This window comes from Nycticebus coucang, chromosome 10, assembly GCF_027406575.1.
Source record: "Nycticebus coucang isolate mNycCou1 chromosome 10, mNycCou1.pri, whole genome shotgun sequence".
Lineage (NCBI taxonomy): Eukaryota > Metazoa > Chordata > Mammalia > Primates > Lorisidae > Nycticebus > Nycticebus coucang.
In genome coordinates this window covers 76,215,211-76,232,326 of record NC_069789.1, presented here as the reverse complement: position 1 = coordinate 76,232,326, position 17,116 = coordinate 76,215,211, and the positions used below count along the sequence as shown (strand labels likewise).

Here is a 17,116-nt window from a genome sequence, read left to right as displayed (position 1 = left end):
AAAAAAAAAAAGAAGAAAGAAAAAAGAAATTAGAATGAATAAAGAATTTATTTTCTCTAATTTGAAATCCAAAACTTTTACCGCCTTTTCAAAATCTCCCCTAGTTCTTTCTGAAAGGAGAAAGTCTCCATTTATTAGTGCTTCCACACTATCTTTTCCTCACTTTTATTTCTGTACTTGCTACACTGTACTGTAATTATGTATGTACACTACAGACCATTGAGACTTTGAGGGTAGGATCCATACTTGTTCATCTCTATGCTATCAAGAGCAACCACATACAGTGTGTGTGAAATAGATTTGAGAAGCAGTCTTCCAGTGAACTTTCTTTATATGTTTGATAATATAGTATTTACTAGGAAAGAGGGATAATGTTCTTCAATTTATTAAAAAAAAACCCAGGCATGTGACAATAAAGAATTCTGGGTATTGTGCTCATGAAATTGGAGACTCTGAACATGGCCCATCCTGCCATAGTCCAGAGAAAAGGAATGGAAACCAGTTGTGATATGATTCACAGAATGGAGATCTTGGAAAAGAGGGTAAGTTAGTGAGCAGTGTAGGTTGCTCAGCATAGGAAATGTTATCAGATATCTTAAGCTCTTTCTTCACCATCAAAGTTTCTCAATTTCATTGTCCCCAGACCTCAAGTCTTCTTAAGTGTAGGATAAGGGAATTGAATCAAATGATCTTTCCTGCCCCCTCTAGCACTATAATTATACTAGAGATTGATTTGTTTTTAATTTTTGGTGAAGGTTTTCTTTGTGAACAACTAGGTAAACTAAATGGAGAAAGTGTAGATGATACCCTTATTTTGTTAAATATTATGCACCTTCATTCTTCCTATGTTTTTATTATGGAAAATATTATCAAGACAACATTAAAGCAAATTAAAAGGCAGGACATGCAAGGAGATTGGGTTTAAGTCGGGTTCATATGACAGATACTGAGAGTTGCATGGGCAGGAGAAAGACAAGAGGGGTGTTCATAGGGATGTTAAGCAAGGGCAGTAGCTTCAAAGTTTGAGGTTTTGGTGAATAGAAGACAGAGTCTGGATTGCCTTACAGGGTTCATTTAATTCTATCAGCAATAGAGGACCGTGTTCAGGCAGGAAGCGAGGACAAAGTTGTACCTGCTGCATGTCATCAAAGGCTTGGCAAGGGATGAAACTAATATGAGCAAAAAAGAGGAGAGGAAACTGCTAATGACACAACTGGCACAGGGCTCTAGTCTGTGAAGGGAAAGATTGGAATGGAAGCAACTTCTGAAAGGGAGGAGGGCTGATTTCGCCAAAGTCATATCATTCAGTTCAAATGAGTTGGAAAGGATGCTTACAGCTGGAGGGATATGACAGCTCGGCAAGCTGTTACCTCTCCTGAGTCTTTCTCATAACTGGTAAAAGATTTATCTCAGCTGTTTAGTGTGGTTTGCAAAAAATGTTTATTAATAAGCTTGGGAGGGATTTCCTATGTTTGAAAACAGGTGTATATTTGAGAGTCTCTGGTTGACTAAAATGAAGGCTAATCAGTCCTTTCATTTTAATAGCACCCCATGATCCCTACTCTTAAAGAACAGGCATATATCCAGAGATTTATTATTATTATTATTATATGTTCTTGCATGTCTACATTCTTTATTCTTATATAATTGGGTCTTTTTTTTTTTTTTTTTTAGTATTCTTTGTATTTCTTTCTATTTCTTGAGTTTTAAGTTCTTGGATTATTTCAGTATTGTGCAACGTAGGAACATAGAAGCTTGGCTTGCCAATGGTGCTGACAATTTATATGTCAGGGTGTAACTGCCTGGCATCTTCTTTGCTGTTTCGCATTCCTTTGCAAAGTATGCCTTTGTTTAGTCTTGAGGGAGGAGGCTTCTTCCATTTTCCATGTACGCAGGACATGGCTAAGGACTGTACTGCTTTGTAGGGAAGGCAGATGTTTGCATTTTCACAGTTTCTCCAATTGCTTCTTCATTCCTTTTGCAAATTTTAAGGTGTCTAATCTATAGTGAAGGATTGAGACTTTTTTTCCTCGTTATTTCTAAGAAAAGTTACATAGGTTATGGCAGACAAATTGTACCTCCTTTCCAAGTTATCTCATTTATTTTTAAAATACTACACTCTGTTTTTCTACCATATGCAGCACGTTAAAGAGGGCTTGGCGAATTAATTATCATCCTTTGAAGTTGTAAAGTCCTTTTCCAAAAGTTGCCTTTGAAGCTAGAAAATGGTTTGTAAAAGCTAAATGTTAAATATCTTTATAATTTTATATTGTAGTTGCACACTACAGTTTTGAAATGAAGCCTTATAGTTTCTTTTTTTTTTATTAAATCATAGCTGTGTACATTGATATGATCATGGAAGCCTTATATTTTCATTACATAAGATAGGCGACTTTTCATCCACTGTGAGAATTCAGGATCATGTATCTGTGCACATGATACCCAGAGGAATTTTAATATCCTTACTGAACTATATCAATGCTTTCTAGGAAAAGGAATTGATACTAATAAAAGACCACTTTCAGCTTATCTATTTTAAAAGTTGATTTTTTGGAAAGGAAATGAGCTTTGGGGATTGAGATATTTACTATAGACATTATGTATGCTACAAAAATAAACTATGTATACTGCATATGGATATTGTAAGTGTAACCCAAACTGATACGTGGGCTCCTGCTCCTCCCCTGACTTGGGATTTAAGTTGTTTCTCTCCAGGAAAGGCAGTCGGAGCCCCACCTGTTCCCATTTGGAGCAGAGGTTTGTGCAGTACTTCGGGAAGTCATGAGGGGGGTCACAACTCTGAAGGTAATTGTGTCAACGCCAGTAATCATTACCAGGAGAAGCATGGCAATAGTGGTACTCAGTCACCCCAGCTGTGGAAGAGGAAGGGACAAGAACTATTTCTTATACTTTAAAACTCTTTAGATCTACGCTTCTCCAAGTTTGTAAAAACCCTGAGGGATAGGCAGTTAATGTTCACATTTTTTTTCAGCATTAAACTTTATCGTGAACTAATTCAGACTTACTAGAAGAAGTTGCAGACAAATTTATACTTTATAGTTGAGAAAGCTTCCTTATAGAATGAATAAATGATTCATTTAAATTCAGGAAATAAAGTAGGTACTTGATAAATACTTACTGACTGGTGAGAGTAAGAAACAACTGAAACTGGGGTCTCCTGATTCTTTGTGCTATAATATTTTTGACTCTCCATTGCATTTCTCAAGGTTAAAAATGCACTCTTTTAGTATGCATAATTTACAGTAAATTATAAGTTATTCTTTGGTAGCTCTAAGTTGAGAAAGAGTCTTTGGTGTTTTGCTGAATATTTCTTATTAATAAATAACCATGTGGTACACAATGAAAGACATTTATAAACACAAAGTCTTTAATGCCATTGATTACGATTGATTAAACTGTATCATTTTTATCTTCACAGAAATTGGCCCAGTGACAATTACGACAGATCCCAAGAAATTTCAATATGAACTCAGAGAACTCTATGTTCAGGTGAGTCTTACATTCAATTTTCTTTGTGAGAGGTGAAAAATTACGAATCTTGGGATGGCTTTCTTTATTTTTTTAAAGATAAAAGAAGTGATTCTTGGTATTTGTAAGGGACCCAATAAACACCACCCTTTTTCCCTGGCTGAGTCCAGTATGACCTGAACAATCCATATGGAAATAATACAGAGTGGGTTCAAAACGACCCCTTCATTTACACACCATCTTTGGCTGCTTTGATGCTGCAATGGCAGGGTTGAGTAGTTGTTACAAAGATTGTTTGGCCCCTCTAAAAAGAAACTTTGCTGACCCCTGCTCTACATAAATCCTTTTACTTAGAAACAGAAGGAACTGGTGGTAATTCTCTTCCCCCAACATTAATGGCATAACTAAAATAATTTAGACATTCTATTCTATAAGTTGGCCATATGAAATTTTTTTTTTACCATAAATATAATTTTATTATTAAATGAGAAGGTGAATAACATTGGTTTAAACGTTATTTTGAAAATAGACACCTTTTTTTTGGTGCTGCTTTGAGATGATCCCCAAATCCATTCATTCAAACAAGTTTGCTTTTTTAGGCTATTTTACCATACTATCCTCTGTAGTTTCTGCAGCTGTCACCTACAGACTTTTTGGCCACTTTCCATCATTCACACAGGTAATTGGTACCTGGCTCTTTGGCTACGTTTCTCCCTCAGGGCTGGGTCATTGATGGGAATGATGTAGTGAGACTAGTCCTCCGTCAGTTCCTTGACGGAGTTACCTTCAGTTACCTTCCATGACTTTTATTTTCACTCTTAGTCTTCTGTTCCCACAAATCCCTCCTGGATCTTATTATCATAACAAATTGTTCCATATCCCAAATAATTAATTCAGACATCTTGATCTCCAACCACGACTATCTGTCCATTGAGCTTGCTGGTGCAACTTCTCATACTATAATTACTTCCTCAACCTCATCAAAGACTTCAGTTCATTGATACTTTCTCTCAAGCCATCAGATCTCTCCTTTTCTCATTTTCCTGCAAACTAGCTCAGAGTTTTATCCTTGTAAAAGCACTCACTTTTCACCTTTTCCCATCACGTTTCTGTTCAAAAAGCAAAACCTCATTCCTGAGAGACTCTAACTATCTGCATTATCCATGCTTGTTCACTAGTGGCCAAATGCCGTTGAAGACTCACTTCAATGCTTCAACAATTCTTTGTGAATTCATAGCCACATATCTGAAATGGACTCAATACTCCCATGACCTTACTTTGTTTCCTTGGTCAATAAAATCTTTCATGCCTCTTAATGACAATTGAAAATTGTATCCACTTTCCTCAAACCTTTATCTCACCATCCTCTTACTCCTGGCTATTTCCGCAAATGTTCTACTCTGAGCAAGTGACCTTACTTTCACATACAGGTACGTACAAGCAAAGCCCTCTGCTTCCTCACACCTAACCTATGACCCACCTACATCTGGCACCCATTCCATCCTATCCTCTAGTTGATCTCAGCTCCTTGGCTTTCTGGGGATTTTCCCACTAACAAACTGCATCTCTCAACTGCTTAAGAGTTCTCATTGACTTTTAAATCTGTTCAAGTCTCTAGCAGAAAAACAAACAAACAAATCCCAGCAAACAAAACCATGAAAGGCAAAACAAAATAAATAACTTCTCTATTTTTCCCAAATCTTTCTACAAATAACAGCTTCTATTTTTTTTTCTATGCCAAGCAAGTTGTCTGTGTTCACTGCCATCGTTTCTGCACTCCTATCCCTGCCATTTATTCCTCATCTATTTCGATCCAGTGCCCATCCCACTAACCTCCCTCTACCAGAGTGACTTGAGCCAGGAGGGACCAAGGAAATTCACTTTGCTAAATGCAATGGGAACGTTTCAATCCTCATGATATTGCCTGGACTTTGTGGTCTTTGACAATGTGGGCCTCCCCTTTCTTCTTGACACATCTGTTTCCTCATTCACTTTCTCATTTTTCTTCCCACTTTTTCTGCTCAAAACTTGTTAGGAAAGCTCATTGCCTTCCACTTAGCTGCTGAATGTTGGAGTTCTCAGTGTTTTAGACCTGGTTCCCTTTTATTTTCTAACTTTTTATCCTCTTCTTAGGTAAAATCATCCATACTCATGTAAATATGTTTTAGTTTCAACCTCTTTTCTGGGGAACAGGCCCTCATTTCAATCTCTCGGATGTAATAATGGCTCTCTAAAAGGAAATTCATGACCGTTCCTTTGCCAGTGGCCCACATTTGGTCCTTCATCCTTTGTCTTTGTCTGCTGTTCATTACTTTTGTGGATGAAACCTTCAGGATTCTGCTTATCCCATCAAATATCTGAGTCTTCCTTAGTATACTTCTCACTTTTACCTTTTATATCTAAGCCATTGCTGAGTCTTTTGTTTTTAACTTTCTAAGTGTCTTTGAAATCTACTGACTGCTCTTCATTTCCGTATGCACTATCTTAGTCCCAATTACTTTGTCCTTAAAGTAATGCAGTAAATCTTCTAAGTGACGTTCTTGCATTTACTCTTGCTTTCATTTTCCAGGCCTTTCTCTATTCTGCAGACAAAAAGACCTCAAAAAATAACATCTCTGAACACTCACGCCTTATACCATATCCACTTGTCCCCTTACTCCCTTCTCATCAAATTCTTCCTATGGCTTGAGTAACTTAAGACCGACCTACCTTTCATTCCCATGTAGTGCTACTTGCCCCCATCCAGCCTGTTTGCTGCCTTTGGGGCCTTGCATAGAACCTCCTCATATTTGGATTCTCACCCTTCTCTTCTTAGATTTATTTTCACAGACTGTTCTTGCATAAGAAGTTCCCATCTTTTAACCTACCTGCTCTTACTTCTATACTCGCTTAACCTGGTTTAAAATTGTGTACTCAAATTCTCATCTTGAATACCACTTTCTTGGAGAATCCTTCCCTATCTTCCAGGCTTAGTCCTTTCTCACTACCATCATGAAGCAGTTGGGAGTTCACACTGAAGGACCATGTCTAATTTAGCTTATTACTGAATCTCCCAGGAAAATGCCTGGTACATAATACATGCTTACTTTTTGATGAATGGATAAACAAATAAGCCAGAATGTCTGGATTAACAGGGTCCAAATTAGAGTTTGCAGTACAGTGCTTTGATTGGCTTCACTGTTGGGTAAATGACTTGACTTGGAACTGGACATAGTATGAGCATCATGGGGGAATAGAGTATGAAACCCAGAGGTCGGCATTCCAAATGTGTATTCAATGGTGCTTGTTTTTTGTGCATGTTTCTATTTTTAAATTATATACAAAATAGAATTATATTTAATAAACATATAAATAAATTTATAGAGTTATCTCCTGACTATTTTTTCCTTTTACTGAATTTCTTCTTATAATTTTTCCAGTAATAATCCTCCATTTCCTTTCTCTTATACCATATCATTCTTCCCAGTCATTATCTTGTCACTTATTCACTATTTACCCCCACCCCAATGTATCAATTTCTTTGCCACTTTGGATATCTAGATTTTCTGGGGGAAAAAAAGTCTTTATGGAAATGTCTATCCTGTACAAGGATCATTGAGATTAGAAATTGCATAGTTCTTGTTGTTTAAATGTTTATGTGCCTCTGTTCTCCTGTGAATTCCTGAAGGCAAGAGTCTTGTAACTCTCATTTCGTCTCTCCTTTTTCTGGAGGAGGAACCAGTGTCTATAGTAGAATGTTGAATAAATGAATGCCATCTGAGGAGACTTCTTTTGGCTGTATATTTAACAGTATAATTGTATCTAATATTACTTAAATTTGACATGATGTTTCAAAAGATACCTTAAACACTTAAACATCAGTTTTCCTTGCATTATAGAGAATCAAAAAGGCTAAATAATGAAGATTTCTAGCACACAGAATGTGAGGAAGGGATTTACTATAGTCTTTTCTTTGTTTGTTTCCTCTGTGAGAGTACAGGTGGGCTGTATTCTTAAAAGTCTGGCCAGAAGGAAAACACCTACATTCTCCACGAGACCTCGCACTGGCAGTTACTGACTTCCTGCCTCTCAGTTGTTCTTTTGTTCTGAAGGATCTTCAGGAAGGACCCTTATTTTCTGTGCTCCATTAGTCTACAGCAGCGGTTCTCAACCTGTGGGTCGTGACCCACAGGACCTGTATGACAGGGCCGCAGTATTAGGAAGGTTGAGAACCACTGGTCTACAGAATAGAGAAGGGTCCTGATTCCTATTCACATTCTACTGACTTCCTCTCTGGACTTCTGCCCCATCTCCCTCTGGAATTGAATTGGACAAAGCTACTCTATAGTATCATATAATTTTATCTCTCTTCAAAATAATATTTTTCTTTCTTTCTCCCCTGCAGTGAAAACTGGGGTCCCTTTTTCTGGAGGTTTCCTTCAAGCAGGCTATGTTTGATGGAGTTTTTTCTTTCCTTTCATTGTCCTAATATCTGAGAGGAAGCTTAATTAGAACAGCCAACTGAGGAAGAATTCAAATATTTATTTATTCCCTTCATTCAACATTGGGCACTGTTATCAGCATTGGGAATAACGTGTGTTTACTTTCAAAGTTTCTAAATAATTGTTCCTTACTTAATCAGTGGCATAAAATTTCATTAAATAAGGGTCAAATATGAACAGGCTAGGCTAGATCATCACTTAACACCTAATCTGACAGATATATTTTGTTTTCTTTTCAGTATTTGCTTATAGAATATTTTATTATTTCATTAATCAGTTTGTGAAACTAAATTTCACAAATTTCCTGAAGTTTCAGTGTGAATATTGATTTTTTTGTGTGTCTAATTTCCAGATCCTTCTTCACTTCTCCTTCTACCATTTTTATTTACTCCCCCAAAGTCATGAATAGCAAGAGCAATAAGGTTTGCTGTCCTGTTAAACTCGGATTCACATTCATATTAGTTTTGAAAATAAGAAAAGTGAATTTAGTTCAAAGTAAATTAAATAATCATCCACGAACATTACCGCAGCCTCAGCTTTTTAAAAAAATAAAGATACGAAATTAACTTGAGAAAAAACAATCTAACATTTTCCAAGAAGAATTTAGCAAAAAAAGCTCTACTTAAATCATTACATTTATAACATTCATTGCATTTTCCTTCATCCTCTTTCATCTGGGATACAGAGAAGTAGCTTGAAAAAAACAACTGTGCTTTCTCTTTGGGGAAAAGAAGGAAAAACAAATGACAACAAATAGTATTCTAATCACACAGAGCTTTGGGAATTAATGTCCTCGTAAATATTCAGTGCAGAGTCCTGCCTTGGGTCACATTCTTTGTAAGAAACTCAAAAGTTTGCTGATTTTTAGAAAATGGTATTGGCAGGGATATGATTCAAGCCTTTTATCCAAATCTTTTAAAGAACAAAAGCACATTAGTCAAGCATTTGAAGTGTAAAAAAAAAAAAAAAACCCAAACCTGAAAACATTAATATATTTCTATAATAATGGAACAGCAGTTCCAACTTTTATATAGATAGTTGATCCTCCAAACTGAAAAGCTTCACATGTAATTTAGTTTTCCTTTGTAACATCTTTTAATCAAATAGACTTTCTAAAAAGGCAAAATATGATTAAAGTAGGTGGCATAGCATTGTCGTGTAGCAACGTGATAGTTGTGAGGAAGATAGGGATGAAGTCCAGGAGAAAAAATAGGTGAAACTGTAGCAGGCTGAGGTTTGCAGAAAAAAATGTTTTGCTGTCGCAGAAGAGCAGTTGATACTAGAATTAACTGCCAAAGGAGAATATGGCCAGATAGGCAAAGATGGTTAAAAAGAAGAGGACAAGGTAATGCTTGTTTTGGAAGATTAATTTACTAGGCCGATTTGGTATATACTTTAATTTCTAGTATTTTAAATCATGCTACTCTGTAAAAGTGCTTTTTCCTTTTTCCCTTCCTCCTTCCCTGTCTTCTCTCTCCCTCACTCTTTCAGTTTTTTCTCCTTCCTTCCTCATGCTACTCTATAAAAGTGTTTTTTCTTTCTTCTCGTCCACCTTCCCTCCCTCCCTCGTTTTCTCTCTCTCTCCCTTCCTTCCTTCCTACAAGTGTTCAGGTTACATGGATCATTTTGTAATCTTTGAGTCCCAGCTGGAAGTGTCCCTGTCACTCAAATAATGTTGGTAAGACCCTTTAAATTGGTTTATACTTCACCCCCACCTCCAGCAGCAGTTGATTTTCACTGAGTTTTACTTTCCTCATTGGTTAGTTCCAATTTAATAGTGAGGACATGTGGTCTTTATTTTTTTTATTCTTGTCATACTTCACTTAGGGAGATAGTCTCCATTTCCATCCAGAGTGTTGCAAAAGGTAGCAATTCATCTTTTTATACCTGAATAGTACTCCATGGTACATGCGTATACATAAACCACATTTGATTCATCTATTGATTAATAAATCAATGGATTGATGGGCACTTCAGTTGATTCTACATCTTTGTAATTAAAGTGTATTTTTAATTTCCAGATTTATAGAGAATTCTTTCAATGAATTTAAAAAAATCAAACTGATAAGTGACTGAAAAAATTAAGAAAGCAAATACGCAAATAAAAGGGGAAAAAGTGACTAAAAAAGAAAATGGGTGGGATTGTACAGCAGCATTGATATACAGTAGAGCTATAAAAGATTTGATTTTCATTTTTTATATTGGACATGATTCAACTTAGAAAAGCAGTTTTTATTCTCATTTATATTTTCTTAATATCAATTTGACTTATAAATTTCAGATATATAGGAGGAATACCCTGTATTTAATTAGAGAAAAAATTGCAGTAAAGTGTCCCACTCATAATACATATAGATCTTCAAGGGCTTGAGAAGTGTTACCCACTGCTGCTACCACCTCCAGTACTCCAAAGTTTCTTTAAGAAAAACAATCCTCAAGTATTTATGCCATAAATGAGTTAACAGTTATGGAACATGCACCTTGCAAATGTTTTGTGTTTTAAAGTCATTATTTCAATTTGAACCCACACAAATATTGTTACTCTTTTTTATAAGTGAGGAACCTCAAACTTTGTGATTTTAGGTTACAGATCTTTCTCAGGTCACAAAATTGACAAGTAGCAAGGCTGGTCTCAAAACCAGAGATGTTTAATACCAAAACCAGTTTCCTTTATCTCTCTGCTACTTTCCTCCTAAATATTAGTTTAAGTAACCTTGTAAATCTAATCAAACCAACATTTATTTATATAATTTTTCTTTGTATTTTATTATTTTTTTCTGTACCAGAATGTTTATTTTTTTATTTTTATTTTTTTTATTAAATCATAGCTGTGTACATCAATATGATCATGGGGCACCATACACTTGTTTCATAGAATATTTGATGCATTTTCATCTCATTAGTTGACATAGCCCTCCTGGCATTTTCCTTAGTTACTTTGCCAAGACATTTACATTCCACATTTGCCAAGGCTCACATGTACCCTTGTAAGATGCACCACAGGTGTGATCCTTTCAATCCTCCTCCCTCTACCCACCTCCCCCCTCCCTCCCCACGCTTTCCCCCTTCCCCCTGTTCTTAGGTTGTAGCTTGGTTATAGCTTTCATGTGAAGGTCCTAAGTTAGTTTCATAGTAGGGGTGAATACATTGGATATTTTTTCTTCCATTCTTGAGACACTTTACTGAGAAGAATATGTTCCAGCTCCATCCATGTAAACATGAAGGAGGTAAAGTCTCCATCTTTCTTCAAGGCTGCATAGTATTCCATGGTGTACATATACCACAATTTGTTAATCCATTCGTGGATCGATGGGCACTTGGGTTTCTTCCATGACTTAGCAATTATGAATAGGGCTGCAATAATGATTCTGGTACAAATATCTTTGTTATGATGTGGTTTTTGGTCTTCTAGGTATATGCCCAGCAGAGGAATTACAGGATTGAATGGCAGATCTATTTTTAGATCTCTAAGTGTTCTCCATATATCTTTCCAAAAGGAATGTATTAGTTTGCATTCCCACCAGCAGTGCAAAAGTGTTCCCTTTTCTCCACATCCACGCCAACATCTCTGGTCTTAAGATTTTGTGATATAGGCTAGTCTCACTGGAGTTAGATGATATCTCAAAGTAGTTCTGATTTGCATTTCTCTGATGATTAAAGATGATGAGCATTTTTTCATATGTCTGAAGGCCGCTCGCCTGTCTTCTTCAGAGAAGTTTCTCTTCAATTCTCTTGCCCAGCCTGTGATGGTATCCCTTGTTCTATTCTTGCTAATGTGTTTGAGTTCTCTGTGGATTCTGGTTATGAAACCTTTGTCAGAGACATAACCAGCAAATATCTTCTCCCATTCTGTGGGCTGTTTGCTTGCTTTACTTACTGTGTTCTTAGCTGTGCAGAAGCTTTTTAGTTTGATCAAGTCCCAAAAGTGTATTTTTGAAGCTGCTTCAATCGCCCGGGGGGTCCTTCTCATAAAAAACTCACCCAACCCAATTTCTTCAAGGGTTTTCCCTGCACTCTCTTCTAGTATTTTTATAGTTTCATGTCTTAAGTTTAGGTCTTTAATCCAGTAAGAGTCTATCTTGGTTAGTGGTGAAAGGTGTGGATCCAGTTTCAGTTTTCTACAGGTTGCCAGCCAGTTCACCCAGCACCATTTGTTAAGTAGGGAATCTTTTCCCCAATGGATGTTTTTAATTGGCTTGTCAAAGATTAAATAACGGTAAGTAGCTGGGTTCATCTCTTGGCTCTCTATTCTGTTCCAGACATCTACTTCTCTGTTTTTGTGCCAATACCATGCTGTTTTGATCACTATCGATTTGTAGTATTTAAGTAGGAAAGTTAAGAATTAAAGACAGATGTGGGTCTAGGGCTAATATGGCTTCAACAAAATTAATTAATTTCATAACTATTTTTTATCTCAAAGTACTGTTGACAGTCACTTTGAGTAATTGGCTCACCTGCAATTAACTGAACTGCAAAGGACAAAGTTAATTATCTATTGAAAATTGCTCCCTTTCTCAGTTCTGGCTACTGAGGGTGGTAGGTTTATTTAAATGTGACCTCACATACACTTTGGACAGATACAAGAACAAATGCCTTTAGGGATTGTGGACTCTAGATATATTTGTAGGTAGTGTTTGATCAGTTATTTCTATTGTTAGAGATGAAACTTCTTTGGGCCCAAGGATGCATCTATTAAAACTTTAGTTTTTTCTTAGAGTTTCTGCTAAAGAGAAGGATTTCTTGAAAGACAAGCAACCCTTTATTCTCAGGGGGTAAGAAATGGAGACTGAGCCAAGACAATGAAGGGCCAGATAGGGGTGTCTGACTCTTCTAGTTTTCCATTTGGTACTCTATTCAGAAGCAAACACCCACTTGATTTATTGATGATCTTTTGTGTGAACTTCAAAGGACAGAGTGTGTAGAAGGATATTCTGGATGTTGGACTACTTTTTCAAAACAGCATATACAGATGGTTAGAGTGGGGTGAGTGTGGCTAACAATGGCTAATTTCTTGATTTTCTTTTTAAAGTGTGCATGTATGGAAATGTTCTTCAGGGTAAATACATGACTCATTGCATAGTAAATATTGAAGATTCCTGTAGCAAAATCACTTTTAAGGAGAGGAATCTGTTAACCTATGATGCCAGGATTCACTTGATTCATGCTACTTAATCAACCAAGAGATTGTTCTAGTCCTCATGTTAAATACTATATCTGATTTCATTAGCTTTTACATGAGGGTAAGGATGGAGGTCCAAACATTTTCTTTGGGAGAATGTTTCTTGATATAAAACCAGGTGTCCTCAAGAAAACTGTAACCCTCACTTTCAATGAAATACATATAAAGGAAAATTAGAGTTTTTTCCTCAATCCAAGTTGATTAGAAGGACTATAATTCTTAAGAAGTTACCTTTTTTACTTTAAGGCCTCAAAAATTTTTAAAAAGAAATGTGGTCATAGTATTGGATTGAATTTGAATGTTATTTGTCCAATTACCTATCAGATGTTTGAATTCCTTCCAGAAACCTGTCTATACCCTAGACCTCAATAACACTGGTGAGAGATTTGATAGCTTTGGACTTTGTCACCAGATGATACCTGGGGGACTCCTCTGCTCCTCTGTAGCGGTGTCTGTGGAGCCTCTGTTGATGTTGGAGGCTGATAGCGGCTTTCTTTGGCAGGCATATCACATTGTTGAATGCTGGTTCAGTCATCAGCTGAGTTCCTCGGGTTTCCTCATAGAAACTTTACAACCAGGTCTCTTTTTTCAATTCATGTTGGTTTTTAAAAAACCTCCATTTGTATGTTCGGTCATATAGGTAGTCTTTTCCTTTTAGATGATCTAGGTCTTATTTCATCAATTTAGTTTAGTGGCTACTCGCTGTAAAAAGAACATGAAATTTGTTTATCTCCAACTTTCTCATAAGGTTATATCTTCGTAAGTGATCATGCTTTTATTAGTAAAAATGTATTGTATGGATTTACTTTTTTTTTAACCAAGACAGAATAGGATGCAAGCCATATAACTATATTTCTTATCACATTCAATAAAAAGAATAATAGCATCACAATCTTCATTAACTAGCTAATAATAAAGATAATGCCAAATGTGCCAGAAAGCATGTGAAATCCATATGTGAGTGTTAGAGCAGAAGGAAAAAAGTGCTTTCTAGGTAGACAGGTAAAGTAGAGAGGAAAGTTAGAGAAAGGTCTGATGAGAGGAGAACTGGAGTAAAAGGCCTGCCCAGAATGAGTACTGTCAGGGCAAATGCCATGTCCTTGAAGAAGCAAAGGATGATTGGTCACCAGGACCTCCTAGACCCTGCCCCTGCCCTCTTCTGGCTCTTGCTTCCTGAGCAAATAAGGTGGCCATCTTTTAGGAGAGACCAGAAATCCATCCCAACTAGGGCAGTAGCAGTGAGTTAATTTAATGAGATAAGAGAAAACAATATAAAAGTACAGAATCCTAGGAGAGAGAAAGGAATTCTCCAAGCAGTAGAGAAGAGGATGATGAGTGAAGGGCAACTGGGAATACCAAGACTTCATTTTCCAGTTTCCCATTTTGCCGAGAGTTAACCCTGTGTATTTCCATATCCTTTCTGATAATTAGAGGTTATAGGGTAGTATTTTTGTTACATATAGTTGCCTCCATCCCATTTCCTTCCTCTCAGGACTACTATTGATTAAAACTCTTGTGAATTCTGATTTTTTTGAAGTCTTTTTAATGTTTTAGACACATCATTTTATGGTTTAATAATTAAGATATTGAGTGCCTTGTACATAGCATATTCTTTGTGAATATTTTATTTTATTTATTTAATTATTTATTTTTTGAGGCAGAGTCTCACTTTGTCACCCTCGATAGAATGCTGTGGCATCACAGCTCACAGCAACCTCAAATTCTTGGGCTCAAGTGATTCTCTTGCCTCAGCCTCCCAAGTAGCTGGGACTACAGGTGCCCACCACGATGCCCGGCTATTTTTAGAGATGGGGGTCTTGCTTTTGCTCAGGCTGGTCTCGAACCTGTGAGCTCAGGCAATCCACCCACCTCAGCCTCCCAGAGTGCTAGGATTACAGGAGTGAGCCACTGCGCCTGGCCTGAATATTTTAATTGAAGCAATCTGAACCTCTGAAGACCCAGCAAAGCTCTATCTCCTGTGAAAGAAGTTCCAACAGGTTGAAAAATAAATTATTGAAGAGTTACCCCTTAACACTAACAGGTGACACCCTGAAAGCATGGGAATTATTGTGATTGTTACCTTTAATGAGCCTGGAGTCGAGGTCAACAGTTTTTTGATTCTTTAATTTGTATTCTACTTTCTTCATACTTATTTGGTGATCACTATATAGCAAAGGGAAGCATAGTAGACTGCCTGGGATGTAACATCTTTTATTTTTATTTTGGAGCTGTAAGGTTTGACCTCTGCAATATTCTGATTGTATACAGTACAGCCCTGCCATATTTTCTATAAGTGATGAAGGCCAGCACTTGTCACTGATGAACTCTGCAATCATCCTGATTTATATTATACTTGCTTGGATGCAACTTTAAATTAGATTCAATGCTATTTAATGGTTTCCACATGTACATTCTATTTCCTAGACAAAGTATGACACAACCGTATTTTAAGAAAGAGAACGGAGGGTTGTAAAGTTTTGTTTAGCTTGCAACTGACGTTCATACCTAAATTTTACAGGTAAAAAGTAAATTACACATTTCAAGCCTGGGTGTCCCAAGTGAAAAGAATATAGTCTGATTTTGAAAATAGGCTCAAAATTCAGGAGATTGTACTCTTAGAATAAGAGTAAGTATAGTAATGCTAGTAAGAATTTTTTTGGACTTAAGCATGAGCCTATAAAAAAGTTTCATTGTTTTGATTGCTTGGGGTCAGACGTACCTGGGAAACAACTGGGAACAGATGAGTTCAGTGAAATTGGGAGATGAGAATAGCATTGAAACGGGTTGTCTAAGAGATATAATAAGGCCTGAGAAAGTGCCTGCTCTGAGATCAGCATTCCTGGGTCTTGGATTGTTCATTGGATAAACATGTCCCCATTAGGTTTTGAGCAGGGATCTCATTTTCCTCCAACTCTTTAAACTCTCAGAGTTTAAAGGTTCAGTTTATTTTTAGTGCTGCTCCCACATTGTCTTGTATTTTAAATAGACAGCATGATAATTTGTTTTTTATTACTCCTTTGACTAATAGCATTTCTATTCATTCTTATATAATCTTATTTTCTAAGAATTCATGTTTTGGACATAATTGTCACTGTACCTCTGAGGTTACAGTTTACAATTATTATTTTTTTAATTCTAGGAGTAACATTTACTTTGAAAGTTCTCATGCTTCTGTTCTTTTTTCAGCACATGTTTTTCTATCTGGAGTATCTTTGGCAACTTAGTGAATTGTGGCTATCAGTAGAATTATAAAGATAAAATGACAGAAGCAAAAATGTGTACCTACTGATATCAATTAGTGGGATTTCAGGGTTCAAATAAAAACACAGACTAAGAAAGTCAAACTCTTATTTATATACATTTAGAGGGAATTGTCCAATTCAGTACATTATGAATTTCATCTTCCTTATACCTTTTTGTGTATGTGTGTGTGTGTACATCTTTGTGTGGCAACGAAGAAATGTATTTACATAGGTGCATTTGTTTTCTCTCATTAAGTATTAATCTAACTGTATGTCAGGAGAGAGATTGAGAGAGAGAGAGAGATATTAATTGATTGATTGATTGGGGGTGTTAGTTTCATATACTACTCAAAAACACATGTATGTGTGTGTGTAATATAAATGTGTGTATTTAAAGAAACCCAACTTTTGGCATTTGCACTTTCAGAGGGTTTAGCTCTGGAATTATATCACTTGAATTGGGACAGGATAGGCTGAGTAAAGCTCAGGTTGAATATAGCAACTGTGCCTAGTTTGGGTCATAATTATTTTGCAAAATCTCATTCAGCCATTTACTCACTATTCATTCATAAAACAACAATGGAACATCTATTAAGCTCTTCAAGAAACAGGGATCTAATGGGAGGAAACAAATTATAATACAACTCATTAAATGCTACAGTAGAAGAAAGAACGATATTCTGTGGGTGTCCGGGAGAGTGGGAATTCTTTTCCTGTGATTTTAC

The 17,116-nt window shown here is 36.4% G+C and overlaps 1 protein-coding gene across 1 annotated transcript in view; it reads left to right on the top strand.

The window, feature by feature from the left end:
• HMCN1 (hemicentin 1) overlaps nucleotides 1-17,116 on the top strand; it is a 496,417-nt gene that overhangs the window by 121,121 nt on the left and 358,180 nt on the right. Inside the window, exon 2 of the mRNA XM_053606928.1 lies at nucleotides 3,440-3,510. Within this exon, the coding sequence (XP_053462903.1) occupies nucleotides 3,440-3,510 (71 nt within the window). The remainder of the gene's footprint in view (nucleotides 1-3,439; nucleotides 3,511-17,116) is intronic.